The 25,200-nt window shown below is 35.7% G+C and overlaps 1 protein-coding gene across 4 annotated transcripts in view; it reads right to left on the reverse strand.

Annotated features, from left to right (window-relative positions):
- The window catches only part of TRRAP (transformation/transcription domain associated protein), a 90,039-nt gene that overhangs the window by 24,768 nt on the left and 40,071 nt on the right, over positions 1-25,200 (reverse strand). For 2 of the 4 annotated variants that reach the window (XM_035339926.1, XM_035339925.1), the window contains exons 42-61: positions 25,047-25,181; positions 24,741-24,851; positions 23,369-23,515; positions 21,911-22,124; positions 21,105-21,230; positions 19,858-20,004; positions 18,643-18,845; positions 17,831-17,952; positions 16,724-16,937; positions 15,650-15,829; positions 15,154-15,300; positions 14,405-14,524; positions 13,819-14,106; positions 12,831-12,968; positions 12,337-12,449; positions 11,703-11,838; positions 6,895-7,086; positions 1,675-1,903; positions 1,200-1,465; positions 363-463 (exon numbers count right to left, since the gene is read on the reverse strand). In XM_035339926.1, the coding sequence (XP_035195817.1) occupies positions 363-463; positions 1,200-1,465; positions 1,675-1,903; positions 6,895-7,086; positions 11,703-11,838; positions 12,337-12,449; positions 12,831-12,968; positions 13,819-14,106; positions 14,405-14,524; positions 15,154-15,300; positions 15,650-15,829; positions 16,724-16,937; positions 17,831-17,952; positions 18,643-18,845; positions 19,858-20,004; positions 21,105-21,230; positions 21,911-22,124; positions 23,369-23,515; positions 24,741-24,851; positions 25,047-25,181 (3,329 nt within the window). The remainder of the gene's footprint in view (positions 1-362; positions 464-1,199; positions 1,466-1,674; positions 1,904-6,894; positions 7,087-11,702; positions 11,839-12,336; positions 12,450-12,830; positions 12,969-13,818; positions 14,107-14,404; positions 14,525-15,153; positions 15,301-15,649; positions 15,830-16,723; positions 16,938-17,830; positions 17,953-18,642; positions 18,846-19,857; positions 20,005-21,104; positions 21,231-21,910; positions 22,125-23,368; positions 23,516-24,740; positions 24,852-25,046; positions 25,182-25,200) is intronic. The other 2 variants (XM_035339927.1, XM_035339928.1) reach the window with 1 other exon arrangement.

Here is a 25,200-nt window from a genome sequence, read left to right on the forward strand (position 1 = left end):
TCAGTTAGACATCAGTTCGTCTAACTAAGTAGTCACAGAAACAGGAAAAAAGTATCTTACAATGCAAAGCTTTGGACAAAAATCTTCTCCCTGTCTCTTCCTTCTGCAAATCTCTAAAAACAACCTGATGTAATATCTGCTTTCACTAATTTTTTCCTACAATACTCAGAAATATTACCAATCATTGCATCTTCAAACTGAAAAGGAACTGTCACATACTTTTACTTTCTTATACAGCTGTGCCAAATTTTAGGCTGGAATAAACATATGGAATAACTTTCCTGCTCAAATACTGTGTTGAAATACTTCAGCTGCATTTCTCTCAGACGTGTGTTAATGCCTCTTCCAGCCAATATACTTACTTGTTTATCTGTGCCAAGAACATTCCCTTCAATGCATAGAACTCAGCAGTCATCTCCTTGGTGAAGTACTTCAGATTAGTTGATTCGATAACTTCAAGACCCTGTTAAACGAGTCTTAGTGAAAAAAACTTCCTAAAACCGAAGTTTTTATTAATATGAAAATACTGTTAAAAAAAAAAAAAAAAAAAAAAAAAAAACAGCCAAAACATCCTCTAGAAATTTCAATAGAAGATAAATGAATAATAAATAGTATGAATTTTCAGTATTTTTAGTTTTAAAAAAAATCTAGACTAACAACAATTCTAAGTTCCCAATGTTCTATGCAAAACTAGTAGATACTATGGACAACATTCAGGCGAGGTTTACCATTGCCACCTTGAAGTCTGCTGACCTTATAATCATATGTCGGGGTTTTCTGCCTACAAATGTTTTTTCTCATTCCCTTCCAACTCATTTTCACTTCATATGCCAGCACCCTTCACTCGTGAATAAGTCACTCAAAAACTTCGATTTAGTACGTCAGTCAGTGGTGCAATTGTGCTGTCCTTTTGCAAGTCATGTATTTTCAAAGTCCTTTGCATTTGTCTGTTTTGTTAGATTTCAAACTATGTACTTCCACTTCAGTTTTTATTTGGTTAATTTTTAAAATACTCAGAGTATTCAGTTCAAAAAGGACAATGACTGCCTTTGACTAACAGTGTTACTTAACACTAGACATGGTAAAACATGACCAACAAAATTCTGGCCCTGTCCTGTACACAGGCAGTTTATTTAAATCAGTATGTCTGACGGCCCTTATAATCCTCAGTAACAACTTCAGAGATAAAGCTACCATACCTGCATACATTCATTTTTGCCCATAACTCCAGCCAACTGAAGGTAACATTTAACTTGCTGGCGAATCTTCTGAAAGCAGTCCACGATGGGTACAGTTGGAATCGTATGAATGCGACTCAGTATATCCAGAGCTACGTTGACCAGCCCTTGTTTTCGAGCTATCTTTCCATACTGGATAATTGCTGATGCAGAAGCATGAACTCCCAACATAGCATTATTGGAACTAGGATCATGCTGAGAACTATTCTCGTATGCAGTTACAATGGCTAGAGAAAACATGAAACTTTTGTCATTATAAATGAAACCATACATACAGCAAAATCTTACACAATACATACGAAATTATGACTTAATGGAACACTTAAATGGAAACTGGATAAGAACAACCTTGTTAAAAATCAAGAAAATTATTACATATTTAAATTAAAAGAATATAAATAACTTATTTCAAACAATGTGTTGTCTGGAAAATTACATGATGAATGCATGCTGGACCAGGCAGTTTTACCCTGGTAATGATGCTGTCTCCACATGAAAATGCTGCTCCAGTGGGATAAGTCATCTGACACAATAGGTAACCTGTTCCTCCAAGTCTTTACAACAGTCTTCATATCATGTAAGCTGTTGTTCCTTCCTAGGTTAGTTGGTTGCAATCCTGCATTTATTTGGGCTGCTTCTTGAAGTTCAATTATTTGCTGTGCTGCCTAGAAAACATTGCACAACATAAATTATCCTAAAGGACAATACAGCAAGTGAGCCAATAGAAAAAGATCCTTCTATGAGTTCAATTTTAAATCAAGTAAAGATAAAACTATGCCATTTGGGGTCATTAGTTCATTAGTTGCACAAATGACCATTAATCATTCTAATCATTAGGGAAAAAAAAATAAAAAAATAAAAAATAAAATCACAATGAAAGTTTCACTCAACGATTTGGTTATTGAACAGAACTATTATATCCAGCCACTGAGTCACCAGTACAGAATTTATACCAATGGGTGTCTATATCTAACAACCAACCAAATTATTTTATAAAGTATATGAATGTGATATAAAGTACCTTCCTACACACTTGCAAATGGTCATTGCATTAACTTCAGGCTCCCCTCCTCTCCAGTTCACTCCAGGAACACCTCATTCTGACAAAACCGAAATGCCCTGGTTGCAAACAGACACTGCCAACCTACGGTTAATGTGTTCTTTCCATAACGCTATGAGTTTGCTTCCAAGGTTTCACTTGGGGAAGCAATGATATGTCTTTCCTTAATGCTAGGCTAGTAAGATCAAAATGCCCTCATTCTTTCTTTAATTTAGAAAGCAAATGCTTTGAAAAAATGGCAGTGATCAAAAGAAAATAAAACTTTTAACAGAACCTACTAGCATAAATTCCCTAATCACGATCTCACCTCTTAATAGAAGCTTGAATGTACAGCAACAGTGTGTATTCCTGAAACTATTAAGACAATCTCCAAAAAAACTTAACTGTGAGAAATCACTTAGGTCAAGAATGCTTTTTTTTCCACAAACATCTACAACCCTCAAATTAATGAAAGGAACAAACAGGAGGTGGCAGTAGCCTCAAACCTACTAAAGGCAGCAGACATTTTGTTAAACTTCAACAACTTGAAGAGGCCTGCAAACTTTAATGGAATTTAATTACCTGTGGTAAAATAAAACCCATGTAGTATTCTCTAAGCTACCTCCTGGCAGATAACAATTGTATTCACTGTTAATCAACCGAATAAGATAACTACTTAAAAAAAAAAAAAAAAAAGCCATCCAAATTCTCTCGAAATCTCTCGAAACAAAATAAATTAAACAAAGTAATATTTTCCTACAGTCATCTCAGTATCAGCTCTCACAATAGCTTAACCTTCATCCTACACCCATTCATCACATAAATTTAATTTTCTCACAGGTATTTAATCACATACTATCTGATATTAAAGAAAAGTAATTACCACAGTGCAAATTCATGGCTACATTTGTACCTCTGTCAGTCATTGCCTAATTTATCATTTCTTCATGAGGGATATATACATATTAGATTACTTTAAAAGCTTATTTTAATTGATATCTGAAAACATTTAAATGCTTTACTTAGCAATACTAACCCTTTCATGCTACAGATATTGCCCATCCAGGGGAGAAAAACTCAAAACCATCAGTGAAAACTTATCAAAAATGAATTAATTTAGTCAAGAAGTCTTCCGGTTGTATATCAGCTCAAACAAATGAAACCTTGTACTATTATTTATATCTTACCTATTTCTTGACAGCTTCTTCTCAATATGGAGAAATTTTCCATATTCACTCTCTCTGTCTGATGCAGCAACATATATTATAAAAATTCAAAAGTGTGCTGTGTAACCTCTACCCACAAGTACAAGTTAGTAGAGGTAACCTTAGATCATGCGGATTTAGGTACTCATGAATCAAACCAGGCCTGTCACACGGTGAACTACTCATCCTATACGGAATTATGGAAGCCACTATATTAAATAGAACTTGGAAAGCAGTATCCTCTGCATTTCTGTGGGTAAGGTTCATTCACAGTTCTCTGTGAGCACTGGTCCATCAAGAAATGCATTCCCCGGTATCAAATCCCAGATCATCCTGCACAGAGATATCCCACAGTTTCCCCCTTGGAGATGAAAGGCTTCCTCCACTGTAATGAGAGCTAATCTTTGACAGATGCTTGTTTATCAGGATGCCTAATGCAATCAGCCCTTCAAACAAATTACTTGCATGTTTATTCCCAATCACATATTGCATGTGAAATTGAACACAACTCTCCCCCAGCCCCACTTCCATGCTCTGGCTACAGCTGCGCAATCCAGATTGGAAGACACTAGATTCCTTTACAAGAAGCTTCTGAAAGCATCTCAAAGCCAAATCCCATTTCTTAGAGATGCGTTTAGGCACCTACTTCCATTCGATTATACTTGTCAATAACATCTACTCTCAGAAGTTCTTCTTACAGTTGTGAATTACTTACATAATTAAATCCAAGAGAAAACAAAAGGGTAAGTGTTGACGTTTCATACATTTAAAAGGGGAGAAGTTATCCATTTTTGTTACAGTGAAATGTGTGAAAGGACACAAGCCATACATTTTTCACTATATTACATGTTATTTCATCTCTTGTAATTAGTAAACTGCATATTCTATGTGATCAACTGCATATTCTATGTGATCAAAGTTGTACCTGTTGCTTCACAAAAATATTTCTGGAAGTCTGAAAAAATAAACAGTCTCAGCAAGTTCTCACAAGCTCTTCCTGACAGGACAAGAAACGAGTCTTCCCCTAATTTTCTAAGTGGATCATTTCCCTGAGAAACATTTATGCCAAAGATGAAGACTATAAACAGAGAATTTAAGTGTATCTGCTCTTTAAACTGAAGTGCTAGCATTGCACGAAAAAAAATAAAAGATTTTTCACAAGCAAAAATAAAGACATACCTCATGCACAATACCCTAAAACCAATATACATTTATATAAATGCTGGGAAAATTCTTTGCTTTGTAATATTTAACAATTTGAAGGCTAAAATATGGGCTGGGATAGCCAACTGGAAAGTTACTCATCCTTTCTAAGTCAAAGATTCAAGTATGCACACGAGACTTCATTTAAACACTTGTGCTGGTAAAGATTGCGTGCAATATACTGCAGTAATTTTACAGGACAGTATGAAACTGAAGTTACAAACTTATGCCCCTATTTTAAGTGAGCTTGGTAAAGAAATAAGCCAATAACTACTAGATTATACTCAACTTTGGGCATTTTCTTTTTTGTTGTTGTTGGTTTGGTTGTTGTTGTTGTTTTGAGGGATTGTTTGTTTGTTTTGTTTTGGAAGTTGTTGTAACCCTAAATTAATTAGCTGTCCCTCATTTAATTCTGGACAGGACAGTTTGCTGCTTCGTTGCCAGAATTTTGTCCTTACTTTAGAATTAAGCTCCTCTCAAAACTTTACACTCATTTCGTCCAATTTTTTTTTGTCCAGAAAGCACACTGATCTGATCTCTTTCAAATCCCAAAGAAGTAAGGCCACGGGGCTCCCCCCTCTTCTGGCTCATGAAGTCTGTTCCTTTTTGGTTCATAAAAGGCCCCTGACGAAGGTCACCACTGTCTCAAATCTTCTAGCTGACCTACTCATGTAAGTGCTCTGTAATATACTGGAATTAAAATGAGCCAATTACTTGGAAGCAGTAACCTCTTCCATCAGCACAAACTTGTAAGGCATGCACCCACACGGAGGCATGGCAAATTACTGGAATATGGCCTCCCACTCAGACCAACAATGTTTTATTTCCTTTAGTAGGCATCAGACTAGCTGAGGGGAGCCACGATCACTCTGCCCAATGCACAAGATCTCCCTGACTGTGAAGCAACATGAAAAAATCCCATGCTAAATCATACCTTACTTCAAGATTTTAAGTCAATGTTGATCAGAACTGCCAAATGACCTAGCCAGACAACTAATAACACTGAAGACCAACACATAAAGCTTTGAGGTACACATTAGTTTAATCAACACAATCCACTCTCCTTTACAGCAGAAGCTGTATGCAGGTCTCTCCCTGTCCAATAAGACATCACATAATTCGGAGACCATATTCCCTCCCAATTCCTTTCCCTGATGCTCTCCATGGCATCTGCTATATTCCCAAGGCCCACTAAAAAAAAAAAAAAAAAAAAAAAAGAAAGAGAAATAATGAATGCACCGAACTGGGCATTTTATGTACAATAGAAGCTTTCTTTCTACCATTATATTCAACATCGACGTGCTCACAGAACCACACAGCAGGCTCGACCTGCTGTTCTAACTTTCCAGCCCGAGTGCCCTTGAAGGAGCTCAGAGAGCACACCAACCCAAGTCATCTGAAGATCTTCAGATGGCTTCATCCTGCCATCAACAAAGGAGCAGACAAAACGATTTTACAGCCTTATCAGTAGATAATGGCTTGGGGAATCAGACCATTTAGCAAAATAATATGGAACTGACCAAAAAAAAAAAAAAAAAAAAAAAAAATCAACAGTAAGGTTCACATTGCCCAGGGCTTCATCTGAAAAGTCCTTCACTAACAACAGACCCTTACAGCTTCTGGTTCTTTGACCTGAATGCTTAAGCCACAGGGATGTTCAGAACTTGCTCAGCAATACCAGCATTTCTAAATATTCTTTTCCTTTATAAGGCATTGACATTCAGCTTAGATTTTAAAAAATAAAATAAAAAGATCACGAGTGGGTTACAATTGACAAAATTCCATACTGCATTTAACACATTTTCAAACTAACCGAAAAGAACACTTTGGAGGTTATTTCAACATTTCCACAAGTAATACAATGTAATAATATACCTACTCAAAATGGATCTTACTTCAAAACCCAGTGAATGTTCAAGAACTCCAAGTACCGCAGCACATTACGCATTAGCCCACAAAGAAGGCTGAGCCATTTGTCATTTTTTAAATAGCTATCTCTATACGCCACAAGCAGAACAGATTCAGGTGAACTATAAAGACTTGAAAAGGAATCCCAGTCAAAATGCACGTTCCACAATTTTTAACAAAGAAATACCATTAGGACAAACTAATCAGTACTATGCAGCAGAGTATTTTGTACTCGTGGTTATTAGAAGTCCTGAGACCTGGTACCAGAAAATAACTGATTCAAACAGCTCTTAATTCTCACCTGGAGAAGGGGAGTATGAACATGGGAGACTACGTGAGGAAGCCTTCTCCACTCCCGAATAGCCAGACTACTTGCCATCTCCACCAGGCGCTCAATGAAGTTAAGCTGCTGCTCTTCAGGATGGCAAATTGCTAAGTATCCTCTGTACATATTCACTTTCCAAGCCATCTCTTTTGGACAACTCAACTCCACCTGGTAATGGAAAAAAGCCCAGTAAAGATTATTCATATTTAAATGCAACATTTCTGATGTATTTTTTTAAAAAGATTTCTTAAATAGGTTTATTTTTTGTTTTAAGAATACCACACTAAAATATCAACATTCCTCATTAGAGGAGCTTAGGCACTCTAATAATTATTTGTAAGGGTAGACTAGCAAATAAATTGCAAATTCAGCACAAGCAGTGCCTTCATACAGCCTGCTGTTAGGGTATTTTTACTCCGACAATCGTAGTGTAGCTCAGAGACAGCTGAGCAAGCTGAAAGCCGTCTTGCAACAGGAGCATGAAGCTCACTGCAAACCAATTCACCCTGTAAAGGGAAAAAAGATGCTTCTCAGCAGATCTACCACCTTTGAAATGCTTCAGTAAGTAATGTCAACTTCTCACTTAAAAGGATCCCGTCCCTATCTGTCGTTACACCAGCATTATACTTCCTAACTGCCTCCTCTAGGATATTACTAAGTTGATGAGAATAAACAATGGATTTTTTTTAATCATCTAAAAGTAACCTTCCCATTTATGACAAACTAATTTCTGAGTACAGGTGCAAAGCCAGGTGGCAGTGATAAAACCATTAAAATACAATTTTAAACCATTTTTTTTTAAATCCCAGAAAAACAGAAATATGGCAACTAGAAACAGCAAAGCTCAAATGTTTAACAACTAAATTCTTATGTTACAGTAAACATAAATGCAACTAATTAACTGTTCCCTATCTGACACCGCAGGCCTTAAGTCCAGAACGCATTTGGTTTCTCATTTTTAATCTTCACATCACACTTTTTTCACCCTGATATGCAACACAGAAATTCCTCTACATTATCTCCATGTTGATATATTGTATCTTAAGCATTACAGTTGGTTTTTCTGCTTATCCTCAACTGACTGTTATGCCTGAGCCAGCAGAGAGAAACTGCCAGGTAGCAACCTTACACTTACACAGTGAAAATAATCTCTTTTTTATTACATTATCTACTGGATCATTAAACACAATGGCAATGTGAGCAAATGGAAATGAGTCTTGGGTCCTATCAAAGGCCACATGGTATTTTAACAGCTCAACTTTAATAGGTAGATTATTAAAAATGTTTCCCAAAGATTTATGAAAACTGATACTATCTGCCATCTTTTCTGACTCTTCTGACCCACGGAACAACAATGGAGCTTCATATAATCAAAAAAACTTGTATGCTAAGTAAGTTTTTAAAAACAGACACATTAAAGAATACCAATAAATTGGAGTAACCAGTGTAGCAGCATAGAAGCAATTATTCTTTCACATCCTAGTATTTATGCAAACATGTGTCCTGACACTTCTTTTATAAGAACTCAGTATAGCCAAAAAAACTCTATTTATGGCTTCAGCAGCATCTTCTCTTTAGTCAATTAGTGAATGTCTCATTACTGAAAATATCTCGTTTAATATAACTGCATCTAGAGGTTATGAGCTGCTACTCGTGGCTGTCACTTCTACTCAACTCAATTTCCAAAACCAGAACCTATCTGACATGATCTATATTGTACAGTATATTTTAAGCCTTGAGTTAGAACAGAATGAAATAGTTCTTATTTTAGGCTTTCAAAGTTTCTCCGATACCACCACTTCTATAATTACCCAGTAACGTTGCATGCTTAAAACACAAAATACCACTTTTTAAAAGAGAAAAAAAGTTAATTAAAATGTAAATATGACCTATTGAATCATTGTTGTAGCTGTAGTACAGCTTGCTGCTTATAGATTTGGCTTCACATGGACTGAAAAATGATAAATATACATCTTTAGAGACAACTATTTAATTTGAACCATCAGTACTACGAGTATGGGAAAATTCAATTTCAAACGTTGCAGTGGTTGGACACCCCTAATTTAGGTTCTAACAGAAGACAACACCACCTTTAATTAATTAAACAACTTTTTCAGTTTTCACAGTTTAGCCAAACATACAGACTGCATACACCTGCTTTGCCTTCTGACAAAAGGCAGTGTTATAGAAGAACAAACACTACATTAAAAAAATGCAACAGCCTGATTCTGAAGAAAGGAAGAGAGACATACAATTCAACATATTTATCATACAAGAATAAGTTGTCAGAATGAAGCATGCCATTAGGATATTTTGTATACAGAAACTTAATCCTGCAAGGTACTGGAATTAAAGAACACTCAGCATTTTTCATGTTTTATCTTTTGCAAATGTTATGAAAGTAGACAGCCAACTGACAATTTGACATGCAATATTTTTAACTGCTGGGTATTGGTTCAAAACTCAAACAGTAACGATGAAACAATAAAGCCCAATGAAGTGAGGGACTAATTCTCCTGGCTAAGTCTCTGCAACATGAAAAAACACTGCCTAAGGCTCTGCCCAGAGCTTTGTCAGTAAAATTGTATTTTAAATATGCAGTTTGCTCCCTTATTCCAAACTCTGACATCTTTAGCAGAGTAATACCAGGAACGTCACAGTAGATAGCAACAGTGCAACAAAGATCAGCAAGTTCCTTTCTACTTGTGATTTAATGCAGTGTTCTCACCTTTCAGTAGTTTGTTCTACTGTAGTTCTATGCATGTTTACCTAGCCATTTAAACTTTATTAACAGGAAATATATAGATATATTACACTTGGAAAAAGAAGGACCTTGAAGATTTTGATCTTTTGATATGTTATTTTCTATATGCAGTGTGCCCCTGCCTTCATGCTCTCCTGTAACGGGCAGAACTTCATGGAGCGTTCATTCGTCAGGCACACAGCGCAGAACACACGGTCTCATGAGTGAAACCCAGGAAAGGACAAATGAAACGTTAAATGTTTTACGAATCCAAGTTGTTTAGCAAATGAATCACAAGCAGAACGTAATAATGAATTCCGTAATGAAACAGGAAGGTCAAGAGCAGGAACGCACAAACCACGTATTTTATCCGTTACCAAAGGAGGAAGACAACTACTTCACTTGCTACACACAAATTCCTTAATTCGTAACAAAAGCTAAATATGGTGCTAGTTTCTAAACACTATAGAACAGGCAGGGCACATCCCTGCTACTTCAGATGAAAAATACGCCCAGAGAGAGTGTGGCATCTCAATCCTTGGAGATGCTAAAACTCTACTAGAGAGGACAACCTGATCTACTTGTGCCTTCTCTGAACAGACCTCCAAAAGTCCCTTCCAATACAAATAACTCCAGGATTCAGTAAGCCTCACATTAAATTATAAGAATATATATCAATGCATTAAACTTTTGAGGAAGCTTTGAAACATAAGAAAAATACAACTCATACTTTGATTCCACATAATATGAAAAGGAAAATATGGAATGTGGAAAAAAAATCAAACAAGTAGCCCTCTGTCATAGATGCGTATTTTAACAAAGCTGCACGATCATTACTATAATTACTTCTAGCACAAAACCTACCACAAATTGTCATGAGTTGAGAGAAAAAAACACACCACACCACACAACAAAACATGAAGCATAACACAGCACTGGCATTGCAAAAATGCCCTTGCCATAAGTCTACAGACAAAGAACTCCATGACTCCAGAAGACAGAAAAATACAGTTCAGGCAAGAGAGGTAAAATAGGGCAAACAATACTGCAAAGAGCAGCTTTCATAACCCATGTAGCACTTAACTGAACACAGTGCTGATCCTAACGCGCAGGTTCACACAACCTGCTGCACACACATTCAATTAACAGTTGCCACAGTTGGATCTCTGAAAACTGATTTGAAGTATGTTCAGGAAAAAGGCAAGAGACAGGCAGGAGCCAGGTGTGTATATTCTGAAATCTCTTAATAAGGATTTTGAAATAGGTTTACAAATATTCCTTAGATAACACTAAGGTATTACATGTGAACTAAATTTAGTTGGCAATTCCCTGACTCTCACACTTTTCACACCTCATAATCTCCCCTCAAGTGCACTGCAGATGAACAGAGTAAATTGTGTTTAGCAGTTTTATATTTGGACAGTCGAAGTCAAGAACACTTTAGCTTTGTCTTTCAGGTGCTTAAGCAAACAAAAACATAGGCAATGTTTTTTTTATTATTATTTTATTTTTATTCCCTTTTAGACCTGGAAACAGTTATATTGCCAACAGACAATGAGTCAGTGACTGAAATATTTTCTTATTTTATCCTTTTCATAAAAGTAACACTTGTTCCCATAAAGGCATGATGTAAAAATGTCCCTCTCACCCCCCATAAACCTTTGAGTTTAGTTTTATCTAATACCATATACTTGCAAGGGTCCCATCCTAAGTTTCTCCATGTATCACTGCTGGCACACACTTCTATGGCATGCATTTGTAGATTTTTAATAACTCAGCACCATGCACCTTTTACCTGCCCCAGCTACATTTCTTACAACGTACAGCTTTGTAAAGAGAGAGAAAAAAAGAATCAAGTTAATCTGATGAAATGACACGCTTCAATTGCCAAAACACCCAGCTGTGTGCTGGTGTATCAGAGAAAACTTCTGATGATCAGTTTACTGCTTCTGTGAAATGAGCTGGAATACTGCCTTGTTAGAAAAGTTATCAGTAAAATGAACAAAGAAACTAAACATTAGCATAAAAAGCCCTCACTCACCTGCACCAGAGCCTCCTTCATGGCCGTCCAATTTGAAACCCGCCACGCACATTCTAGTACTAGGTAAGGATTGATGTGGCCTTTTGACTGGCCATATTCTGTCAAAGGTTCCCACTGATTCAATTCTTTTGAGCAACTACAAAAATTGAAACCATCGTAAATTTATTTACCACTAACAAAATTCAATACAAGTGACTACTAATGCTTTGTATTAGAATAGTATCAGTATATTTGTTTGTTCATTTTTTTTGTTTGCAAGCACTGCAAATATTTTATCCAGTTGGAAGGATTTCTGTTTTTTTATTAATTTATTACCAGTTATAATACAGAAATTTGTGAACAGGGAGAAGCTGCATTTTCTGTCTCCCAGAACAACCATTTTAAATGGAAAAAAAAAATATCTCCAGTCTGTTTACACCAATAAGAAATTACAATTTTACAAGTCTTCAGACATAGCTTCTGAGGGTTTGTTAAGGGAGTAAAAAAAGTAGCTTTTTTATTCCCTTAAGTTTTCCCTGTATCTTAAAAGTCCTGAACTAAGCTTTTTCTGGGAACTAATGCTTTAAACCAGCAGGGTATTCTACTTCTATTGCAGGGCAGCAATACTTCTTCTACATCAGCTTTAGAGTCTTACCGAATCCAATGATCTTCCCAGAGCTGGTACTCGGGGAAGATAGAAGGAGAAGCATTGTTCCGTTCATGTTCTTTTTTAGCCTTTTCCATTGCTTTTTCATAAGTTTCTTGTGCCTGAATAAAATTCATACTGGTTTACTTTTCCATCTGCTATATACACATTAACTCAACAGTTGCTTTAAGAAAAATAATATATATGTTCTAATTTTTAAATAAAAATAACAATGAGGTATGTTAACTCATTTCTGAAATAGACGTTACTTAGTAGCTTTACAAACGAGATAAAAAGCTGACAAACATACTCAAGAAGTCTTATCTTATCTAGGTATTAGATGGCCTTAAAGTATTATGTTAGCCAGAAAAGAAGCTGTTGTAACACTTTCTACTTTAGAAGACTGAAGTCTTCTAAAGTACTACTCAGAACATTTTCTTGCTGACCAGCATATTCATCCCAATAGTAAAATACTCAGATTATTTCCCATATCAAGAGCATACCTGTTCAAAAAAGCCATGTTGTTCATAGGCAATAGCTGTTGCTGTCTCTGGGAATTTACAGCGTTTCTGCCATAGCCCAGCCCACATATCCTCTTCTTGTAACAAAGAGTAGAGCTCAGCAAGGGAATCCAGTATTTCCTAGAACATTAAGAGCAGTGGTTCTCTGCAATCCATCACTACAAAGCATAGCAGTTAGCAAAACCACATCATCTATACTGAAACAAGTTGAGAAAGACATGAAAATAAAGATTTGTTCATGCCTCTTTTAAAAATTCTAGATGATAAGCCATTAAAAATGACCAAGTACTGAGAAGAACAACACAGCACTACATGACAAAAAATAAATAAAAAAAAGCACACACCTATGAACATATAAACGTGTATTGATTCTTGTTTGGCTTCCTTAAATATCAGATCAATTCATAGAACAGAACTGTTTAACAAACCAACAACTTACCCTTAAACACAGAAATAATCTATAATATTTATCTTCCTCAACTACTCACAAACACTATCTGACAGACTACTAAACACAACAGTATCTGTTTACAGAGAACTCAATTTTGCTAGCAAATAACTCCTTAAGGTCATACAACAAGCATAATTTGTTAGGGAAAGCATACTCTCCTTTGGGAGAGACAGAGGTGGTAGACGCTTCTACATTAGATTTAAAATAAAGGGCAGAAATGGTTTGATCTAATTTTACAGTGCTGAAGAGAATTAGGTTGAAAAGCAGATAGCAAATAGGGATCAAGAGAGAAAAATATAATAATATAAATGCCATGTGAAAGAAAGGCAGGAGAAGTAGTTAAGATGCAAAGTAGTCAATATTGCAAGTGACTATTCACGAACATACATGGGCAGGAATTTCATCACTGAATTAAAAATGGACACTCCTTTAACAAGCTTCGAAAGCTATTGTACTACACTGTTGCCATGTTTCTCTCTCCACATTTTATAACCATTTTCAATTAATATAACACTTTACCTGTTGAGGAGGAGTTATGCTTTCCTGCTCATAAAATTCTGTTGTTTGTTTAGGTTTGATTTGTAGGCTCAGTCCTTTTTCAAAGGCTTGATGTTCCAGCATCAGTGTAGAACGAAACCAGAGATTGTGAGTTTTCCCTAAGTATTTCAGGACACAAGGTCTGATGGGAATGGGAGGAACACATTGTGACATTGCTTCCACAAAGCAATTCAGTGCACTTGGCTGGCAATCTCGCTGTACTTGGTGGCTACCACTGCACAAGAAAGGGCTTATTTCACCTGCCAGAGCCTGGAACGAAAACATGAGGACAGACAAATCTGAATGAAGAGCTAACTATTACAGAATTTGGATTCAAAAGCTGGTTAATACAATGTATGTCTGGGAACAAACGTTTGATAAGTGTAGTTATTAGTAAACTGAAGGGCCCTATGTCTTTCAAAATATGTAGTGATGGAGATGTAGAGCATTAACCATTCACAAAAAATTGCAAGCTTCTCAAAGCAAGTGAACAAGTCATTTAGCACAAATACATTTTCCTGAAACACCAGTCATTTACAGAGGAATTCATTAAAAGAGAGATTCTCACATGTTGCTGTCTGTCAGACAAGATCTTCCACAGTCGTGAAAACAGCTGGATCCAAGTCTTCTCTGCTAATGGTGTAGAAATATGACATAACTGAACAAAGGCACTCAGCAATGCTCCAGTCTAGAAACAAAAAGAAAGATCTATGTAACATGTGAAAAATACAATACTACTGAAAAACACTTCAGTTATATAGCTGTTTAAGCAGTAATGTTAATGTAAATGCCTTTTCCAACCAACATATCAAAAATGTTTTCTTTAGCACTGAAAACTACCGTAAAATGAATTTAATGCTATTTTCATGTTGACCGAGACTCTTACTCATCACTGTAACTGTTTTTTTTTTTTTTTTTTTTTTTTAAAAAAAAAAAAAAAAGGAAAAAGGAAGAAAGTTGATGACTTTGGTAACATAGCTTTCAGTTAAAATTACCTTCTTATTATTTATTTTAATACAAGATGTGATACACTTTTTTTTTGTGCTGTCTCTGCCATCACAATTTTCTTAACAGTTAAAATGAACTTACAGTTAAATTTCTTCCTCTTTCACCTGTAAGACTGATACAGTAACAAGCAGCAATTAAGTAAACACTTAAGAATTTTTTACACTACACAAATAAGAAATTACATCAGATTCTAAGGGTTGTCTATACAAAAAATATAAGCTAAAAAAATAGAAGATAAATTATGTCAGGTCAGCTTGAACATTTCAGTATTAAAATTATTTGTCAGGAAATAAACAACCAAGTACCAACCTTCACTTCTCGAAGAGAGTCGAGAAATTTGTCATGCCGGTTGGTCAACATGTGCAGCTGATTGCCAATGTCCTTCTCAGAAAGTTCTTTAGTTTTAGGTGTGCTGGTTTGATCTCCCGGAGCCAATTCAATGTCAATTTCAACATCCTATACAGAAAAGACCATTCAAAGCATGCAGGTATTTTCTAAGTACTTTTTTTCCCTATACAAATACAAAATATCCTTCTGATCAAACTATTTTAGGTCTCACTGTTTCTATTAGTTCTTTGTGTTCAGAGGTAGAATTGCTAGTGTAGTATACTGAAGAAAGGGCTAAATGAATGAATCCGAGTTTTGAAAAAGCCATGCACAGTTAAAATACAACACATTACACACAAGGTATACAGAACAAGCTCTGCACATCATCTTCAAGGCACGTTCTCCAATTTAATGAGAAACCAAGAAGAGATGCTTTCATCAAAAACGTTATTTTTCTACTGTGCTTTCTGCAAGTTACCTCTTCTTTGGATTCACTGTTTTCCCTTTCCCGAGGCTCTTGTTTGACATGGGTTACCATAGCAAATGCCGCCCTGTCATGGCTGTCGGCAAGGTTGATAACATTGGTGATGGAGGGCAGCATAGCACCCTGACAGCTGGTCCCAATCGTAGTGTTTTTCTCACACACTGCCAACAGGAGCTATGGCATTAAAAAAAAAAAAAAAAAAAAAAAAGCAAAGAGAACTTTTAAATAGACGTTTTCCTGAAGTATTTCTGAGAAACCATCCCTATGGTTTCATATTTATCAACAAGAGTGGCAATAATGTGTCTAAGGTGTATTAGTCACCTTTATTCAGTAAATCTAATACATTTTCATCTTAATTTGATCACATCGTCAGTGTTTTGAACCCCATGACTATACTTTTGAGACTGCATTTTCAGAAGTGACTTGAAAGGCAGAAGAAATAGGACTCCTCTGTGCCTAAACTCTGTATTTTTTACTTTATAATATAGATATTTAGTGCCCTTAATCACTTAATGTACACAGAAAATCCATGCTGTTTCTTATCTCTCTGGAAGGAGTTCTAAAACTGAAGAGGTCAAAGTTAACCCCATAATCACTCTAAACTCCTGTTTTAATATAAAAATTAAAAAAAAAAAAAAAAAAAAAAAAAGTTTGATCCCATTTTGTTTTATATAAACTAACCAAAAATGAAATTGCATTTCAAGGTAATCCCACCAAAGACTTGTTATTAATGCATACACTCTGTCCTTGAAAGTTTTCTTGAAATCATCTACAATAACAACTCTTCTATACTTCCTAGTCACCATCGCTTGTAAGAGATGGGTTTTCTTAAGGAGTATCAACATGACCATTAAGCTTTTCCCAAAGGAAACAGATTTTAAAGATTAAAGCTGCTTTCCAAGAACCAGCTTTTTCATGTCTCTGACGTATGTAAGGTAACACACTTTTGATATAGGTAATCCGTATTACAAGGCATACATAACATAATCCCTTTAAACCCAGCCAAGAAAAATGCAGAACATACTTCTAGAATTATAATGGCATTTCTGATAAAAATAATTTTCCTACCTCAATGCACTGTTTTATCCAAAAGTGATTTCCCATTGCTTCCCAGTTCTGAGAACATGTCACATAAAGCAGACGCTCGTAAACACGACGTTTCATAGAGTTGTCAAAGACCTCAAAAAATTTAGCTCGTATCAGGGGCTGGGCACAACGCAGACCCGAAAGAAATGCTGGCTCAAGTTTAGCAGTAAGTTCACTACCAGAAAGATTCTCATCCCTAAAGTGAATAAAGATAAAATTACACAGGTATTAGAAAAAGAAGCCTTCTATTTTTTGCAGATATAAAATACTAAAATCAAATGAGCTGATGTTTTGTGGAAGCCTACATGGTGTGGAATGCATCCAGGTGTGCCATTTTGAGTGAAACAGCAAAGAAAATACTGCTGCTTGATATTAAAAATAAATAAATAAATAAAACTGCCCAGAGCTATCATAAAACACTCTTCAGGACAAAATCCTGATTGTCTTAATTGTGAAACAGTATCAATTTTGGCCACATCCATATCCCTGCTTGAAATGCCCAATAACATTCATCAATAAAAACTTCTGACCACCATGTCCACACCAGTGCATGGAACAGTCACCCAGCAAACTGAACAGCAGCAGACATCAGCTGAAAATAATGTGAATCATTAGCATGAAATAAAACACCTGACTTTTTTTTTTTTTTTTTAAATAAGGTAACTGTTCTAATTATTTTATCCCATTACGAAATGTGCCAGTTTAGCTAGTAAAGAAATTCTCCTGAAAGAATATTTTAAAGTAGATTTCCAAGAAAAATAATCTTCATACTCTATGGAGGTAAAAGGAGAGACAGATCTTAGCTTTCACCACAGTATTTAATCTACAACCATGTATGAGGATGCCCTAGTCCCTGGGGACAGACAGTATTTGAGCAGATCCAAAAAGAAAATCTTTTTAAGCACTTTCCATTATAAAATTGCCTTTAGTAAATATGTATTGTGGTTCAAGTGAAATGAATCAATTCTGCATCTTAGAAACAAGTCCCTTAACTCAAACCTAACGAGATTGATGGCATGTTATAAAGATCATATATGGTACAAATTATGAACCAATAAGCTGCAATAAATGATTAATTGCTATAATTACCTATAGACATAGTTAACAAGGTCTAAGAACTGGGCATTTAATTCAAGATCTTCTGGAAAACGCTTTTCAATGTAAGTCATCATTTTCACTAGTAAAATGGACTTCTCCCGGAGAGTAGGTGTCTGTGTTAAAAGAAGACATGATTAATTTTGTCAATTCATCTTAAAACATGCAGAGAACTGGAATATTCAAAGTACGTCTCAGCTACCATTTTTATCGCTCTTTCACTCCTAAAGTATTGAGAAATATCTTGGTAGAAGGTCACGGTTCTTAAAAAGAAAAGACACAAGCAGATGTCCTTCTAATATAAACTATTTAGAATAATAGCTAAATACAGGTTTAAGTGTTTAAATGGCTACAAAAATCCAATGTATATTTTTAAAAGTGTAGGTTTAATATTTAAAGCACTAGATTGTCAAGTGTTTAACTCCAACTTTGATACAAAATATGGTAAACTGCGGAGGTCACAAAACATTACATGAATAACACGATTTAAGCCAGCAGGAGTCACCTTCCTCCTGAAGAAACGGTCTATCCAAATTAACAGAAGACTTATTTTAAACCTTCACTTTAAAAGAAGTTCTAGGCAAAATAGCTTTGGAGATCAAAAAATGAATGTGTCTATAAAAATGCTAAGCATCTTTAACTCATTACTGTCACATGGGATGCAAAATATTCAAAGCCTTATAAAGGACATATAAGCTTACATAACAGATCCTTACAATCCTCACTGTAAATACCTGATGAATTATAGCAGTAGCTTGTATTGATTCAGTATTTGAGCATAGTCATGTTTTATCTTCCCAATTTACCTGATTAGCTGCCATTGGGGAATTGTTTTTCACCCACTCTTCCACTATTTTTACCACTGCACGAAGAATTTTCGCATCAGTAGACTTTTCAATGAGAGATGTCAGAATAGCTTGTATAAAATTTTTCCTCATTTCCATGCTCATCACAGCCAGGCGCGTTTTCACAAGATCCAGGCTTAGCATTACGAGTTCACTGGTACCTGCTATGGATACAAAAAAGGATGAAAATCGTGTATGCATGTACAAAATGCATAGCAAAGGAGTTTTCAAGATAAGCTGCTGGAAGTTTAAAAGTAGCAACAACAAAATCTGTTACCCGGAAATACAGTCCTGTATATTGAAATAACATTTTCAGAATCACTACTTTCGATTCCTAAACAGAGTCCTTCCAAAACAAACAAACAAACAAACAAACAAACAAACAAGTCAGAATACAAAAGACAAGACTGAGGTTGTATCTCAGTAAAGTAGTTTTGGTAAAAAGGTATTACAGAGTTCCAATACTGAAAAATTGCAACTAAGCTTGCGAAACACATGATGCAACATACCTAATCAGTTCTGTTACTTTCCTGACTCGCCTACCTGTCAAGTTTAATAATTTTCTAATTGTTTCCCATTGTTAGTAAAATTTGCAATGTTCTAGTCTACCTAACAAGTATGGTCTGGAAACATAACAGCATCATTTCTTTCAAACTATTTTCTTCAGTAGCTTATTCATTCATAAATTATCGTGTTCTTTAGTAGGTGTGTAAGAACATCTCAATTTTTCAATGACTCATGACCTAATTCATTTGATGATAGACAGAATTGTACAGGCTGGAAAAGAAACTCTTTTAAGATAAAAACAAAGGCATCAGTTCCAGCAAGTTAATTTCACAAGCACTAGCTCCACTGCTTGTCAACTCCTCTCCCCTGAATACTATAAACTCCTGAAATTTTTCAATATTTATATAAATATATATATATATACACACACTCTGTAGCTCAATAAATATTCACTAACCATTCACTAAAAATTATGTATTACATTGGTAGTAGGAACTCAAAGTGCATTTTTATCCTTCAGTACTTCAGCAATATTTCTAACCAATATCGAAGTTATTTTCAATATGCACAAGACTCTGCAAAATCATTTGAACCCCTTTAGGATTAAGAGATTTTAATACTTTACACATCTTTTAATCATTAACATCATTAGACTATATAACGAAATACCTGTGTTTGCTTCCGCTGTTCCTGCTGTAGCCTGTGGGTTCAAGTGTTCCCTGACCATCTTCTGCAGAGACCGCATAAAAACTGAAATCAACCTGTCAATATAGCTGGGGTTGTTACTGCACGCAGATTTCAGAATCATTAAAGTACCTGTTGATAAAAACAAAAATTTAATTGAATGTAATATTAATAATACAGAGGTTTTCAGCGTAGATGTGCTCTTTCTTATAGGAGAACATGGGAAATGTTCTAGCTCTATTTCATCCTGTCATGAAAAAAGTATGGGACTACCCAAGTTATAACGACTAGGTTGAAAAGGTTTTTGCTATAAGAACAGCTACTTTCAGCACACTTTAGGAATGCATGATGCCTACAGGACCACAGCTCCTACAAATTACATAGCTGTTAACAATTCCTATCATAATACAAGATAATTCACATTCTGGCAAACCAATCAGTTTAAGCAGTATCTACCCTTTAAAAAAAAAAAAAAAAAAAAAGTAAAATCTACAGCTCCTCCTTTCCTTACCATAATAAACCCAACAAAAGCCTACAACAACATTTACACAAGTGTGCGCACATCTTAACACCTGACAAATAGGCAATTCCCAAAGCGAAATTACAACTACCTACACATATCACAGAGCAGAATAGTGAAGGACATTTGCCAATTCAATCCAGAAAGTTTTCCAGAATTGTGCAATTTCAGGTCTGTATTACCAACACAAACAGTTCTATGCCAGACCAAATTATTCCAATATATCTCTGTCATTGTCCTGTGTGGCTGAGCTTTCTACGAGTTATGTAAGTAACAAGGAAAGACAACCATTTTGGCCTTCAGGATGGTATAGAATAAAAATTCAGACTGCTCGCTCAAGAAAAAATAGTATATTTGGAACTCCTTATTTAGTGAAAATTCAAGATCTACAAAAAATATATCTTTGAACGCTATTCAGATTAGCTGATAAATAACACTTTAAGACCAACTGAAAAAGAAAGTAAAAGGTAGTAACATGTAAGCATGCTTACACATATTACTTGAAATGCTATTAACACCCCAGCCCTTTTCTGCATAGCTGACAAACATTCCAAGCTCATCTCTTGTGCCACATCTAACTGCTTCCCACAGCTTTGTCCTGATTATTGGATCTCAATTTCCTTATGGAAAGTAAGAGACAATGACAGAAAATCATACTAATTAACAAATCAGCCTACATACTTCTGCTAGAGATATGGGAAACTTAACTTACCAAAGAGCTGAGAAGGGTTAGCATTAGTGGCTTTCTCGTAATTAGTAAGTCCTTCATAAATAACCTTGCCAACCGCAGCATAAAGGCACTCCAGCTCTTCATACTTCGAAGCTACACTTGAAGTACCTGCAAAGTTTACAGAGTTTATGTTTATTTTTGGTAAACTTAGCCACAGAACAGGCAAGAAACAGTTACACTGTAAACATACAGTCACCTATCCTATACCATCACCAGAACCTCATCTTGCTATACCAAGACAGCACAAACAGATCCCTCAGTTACATAACATCTTCATTATACAACCAATACCTCTTCTACAACAGCATTCCGCTACTTCTAAGTAATTCATTTGGATGAGAAGTCTTAGATCACTGAGGTTTTTCTTTAAAAAGCCTATAAAAATTAGTTTGTTTTAGGATAAAGCATACTACCTCATTTTTTATATACTCTATCTCCCTTCATTGTTTTAGCAAAACAGCCACACTTAACTACCAAAAATTTTACTTCTGAAGCTGAAGAATTGTGATCACAAAAATGCATTAGATTTATGGCATGCGTTTCTTGAACCAAAGTTATGACAGTCACAGGTTATTAAGTTTTTATGTCAATGGATGACGACGTATTCCACGACTACTTTTTCAGCTTTTTTAAAAAAAAGAAGAGGTTGAAAGTGCAAACTAAATTGGACCGTTAAATGCAGAAATTGTAAAACAATATTAGCATATTGCAGAGTGTCTCCACTCCACCCTGAATCATTTGAGTTATGCTACAATAAAGGATAAAAGGAGGAAGAAAATACTACATACTTGGTTCTGTAGGGAAAATACCCATTAAGCGAGAAAGCAAACTGTGGACTGCTCTCAAAACCTTGGTGTTTCCACAAGTCATACAAGCTGCTACACCTCGTTGCAGGGGCTTGAAGCTACTAAGGACAGCAGGGGGCTGCAGTACAGTTAGCAGGAAACTTAAGACCTCTAAGCCAGTGCAAATGTTGGCAAAGTTGGCTTGATTAGGTTGCTCCTAAAGAGAACACATACAAAGAGGCAATGAGCGGGGCGGGAAACATACAAATATTAAACAGATTAGCAATGCTTCATGTCAGTCTTTTCGGATACGTCATCCAATCTGGAACTCTAAAATACAAGGCATTGTAAAATCTTTAACTATAAAAACGTTACTTAAGCATATACAAATATGTTCCTTATAATGTTTTTTGTGGTCCTCAGCTTTGAAAACTGTTTGAAACCTCGCTGGTTAGAGACACAGGGGATTATGTTTTACCTCCTTGTCAACATCCTCCTTGTCAAATAATTCCTTTACAGTTCTGATGCCACATTTCATGAAACCCATTGAAACGCAGTCTAAGAAATCAGTGCATGTGCACACAAAAAAAAGCAAAAACAGATTTCTCTGACACACTCATGGCTACAACCGCATCTCTATCATGTTCATCCCTCCCTATATATTCATATATATTCAATATATATATATATTCATCCCTCCCTAGCTTTGACTTCAGTCTTCCCATCCCAAGTCAAGGCCCTGCCTTCTCTTGGCCTTGATCTTTCTGGTAACTGATCTGTACCTCCACACTGCTTCCTCATTCCTCTTTGGAAGGGATGCAGCCTCCTGCTCTTCTTTATTGCCTGGGCTTCAGCAAAGACCACAGTAAGAATTCCAGCTTCTGACATACAAATTCAGATTCTTGAAGGTTCAGAAGCCACAAAAAAAATTGCTCAGTCACACAACCATAGACAGATAGGCCCTGGACATAACAAATGCCCTCTTGACAAACACAAACAGGTTTTCAGAACCTGCTTTTTTAATTAGCTTTATCAACAGCAATCCAGGACACTAGAATTTAACATTAAATAATAAAATGACTACAGACATTCAACCCCCAAACACCAAATGTTCACATTCAGATGCCTATTCTCAATCACTGACTTTATCCTACTCCATAATACAAAGTCACAAATTACCAGCAGAAAGATATATGGCAATTTAGCTCCAAATCATCCAAGAAACAATGATGAATGAAATTAGCAATTAAACAGATAAAGATTTATTTCCAATTCACAATGACACTATGCTATAAAAATAAATTTACAATTCAAAGTTGAAATCATAAGAAACGAGTGCTCAGAATACGTAATCATCAAAAAATATTTCAGTGTATACCCTAAACATCTGGTTTCAAAAGTATTCAATCAGCATACGTGCTAGTCAATCCTAAAGCCCTACAGAACTAGAATATTACCTACCACTGTCATTAGAAGCTTATCAAACCATTGCAGTTTCAGTTCTGATTTTGGCCACATGTCTGGTCGTAAAGCCGTTTTCAGAAGGTTGACACAGCGACGAGACAGCAATTCCCCAGGAGATCCAGCAGTGTTTGAGTTGTCATTTACCTAGCAATTAATCAGAGTTAACACAATAGCAACTTTCTGCAACCAACTCATTAATTTATTATGCATTCCAAGCAAGCATGGAATTTCTTACTTCTGAAATGGATGAGCTCAAGTAGTTTTAGCAGTGGTGTCACAAAGTATTTTACTCTATATAAAGCTCACAACTAAGAGCAAACATCAGAACTCAGTGTAAACTGCTTCCTGATTACCTGAAATCACCCATCAAAAGTATACACATTAAAAAAAAGTTTAATCTGATGGATTATTACTACAACTGTGAACATGCTCAATATTGGTTAATCTTCTCTATTTGGAGGGTATCCAGGTATCCACAAAAATACAAAGCTTTTTACTAAATCATCCTTTGCACCTTAAGAGCACATCTTTTCTGTGCAATGGACTGTGGTTCATAAAATCCCATGCCATACAGTTTTTTAGCTTTGAGCTATACCCAGATAGTTCTTCCCCTTTTAGAAAAGATAACACTTAACAACATTTGACAAAAAAGTTTTACATGCTACATGAAAATACAGTCAAAATTGTTATCCTTAGATACATAATTGACGTAGTCCTTCCCTATTATACTCCTCAAATATACTCACATCTTGGGTAAAATAATCTTGCCATTAAAACTAGTCAACAGAACAAGCATACTTGGTAGCATCAGGCAAGTACATAAATAAATTAAGAAGAAATACTTCTGTGAACTTTTTGAAGTCATCGGCTGGCTCCAGCCAAATTCTACTACTCAAGTTTATTTCAAGCATGTCACTTCCAATATAGCACTTGCTTGAAAAGAGAAAGTAAAGAACAAACAAAATGCTAGAATTGATCAGGAGCACAGTTAAATGGAGACTCTTTCAATTGCAAGACCTGGCTTGCAATTGTTCACATTTAAATTTGATTTTCCAACTGTATGTAACTGACATCAAGCTGTAAATATACAATACCACAAAAGAAGCTAAAGCATACCTCTCACATGAATATATACGCAATTTGTGAAATGAAAAATATGCAAATGCTGGTTATCAAATTAAATTTCTTTCCTCAAAATATTTTATTTTGCGCAGTTTTGTTTTAAAATTTCTAACCTTTCAGGAACAGAAAGCAAGTATAGAAGCACTGGAATAATCCGAGCATACAAGTACCCTTATGAAAAGAGGTTTTTGTGGTTTTAGCTACTCATGCTACGTCAGTATTTGCATATCAGAATAAAACACACTACCTGGCAAGCAATTCTAATCAAGAAATTCACAACTGTATCTGTATGCTGCTTATCAATTGGCTTGGAAAGAAGCGCATCAGCTCCTGGCAAGGACTGGCTACGTCCAAATACCTGTATGGATAAAAAACACAAAAACCAAAAACAGTATCGTAAGAAGGCGAACAACAAGCAGAATATAATTAAAAGATTTTCTAAAAGTATAGCCTTTCATTCAGGGACGTTCACATTAGCTGGGACAACTAAATTGCTTAGGCAGTACAGGTTACAACTTCTGAGTCTCTGAACAAAACCTGATTTTTTTCTTACAGCGCTTATTGCTCCAGTAGCTGTCCTGAATCGTTTCACTTCTTGTCCAGAATCAACAGACAATCCTCTTTTAACAGCAGATGAGGTAGAACTTGCTCCTTCTCCTCCTGCACTTGGATCCATATCTGAATCTGGCTGAAATATCAGCAATATG

Source organism: Oxyura jamaicensis, chromosome 14 (genome assembly GCF_011077185.1).
Source record: "Oxyura jamaicensis isolate SHBP4307 breed ruddy duck chromosome 14, BPBGC_Ojam_1.0, whole genome shotgun sequence".
Lineage (NCBI taxonomy): Eukaryota > Metazoa > Chordata > Aves > Anseriformes > Anatidae > Oxyura > Oxyura jamaicensis.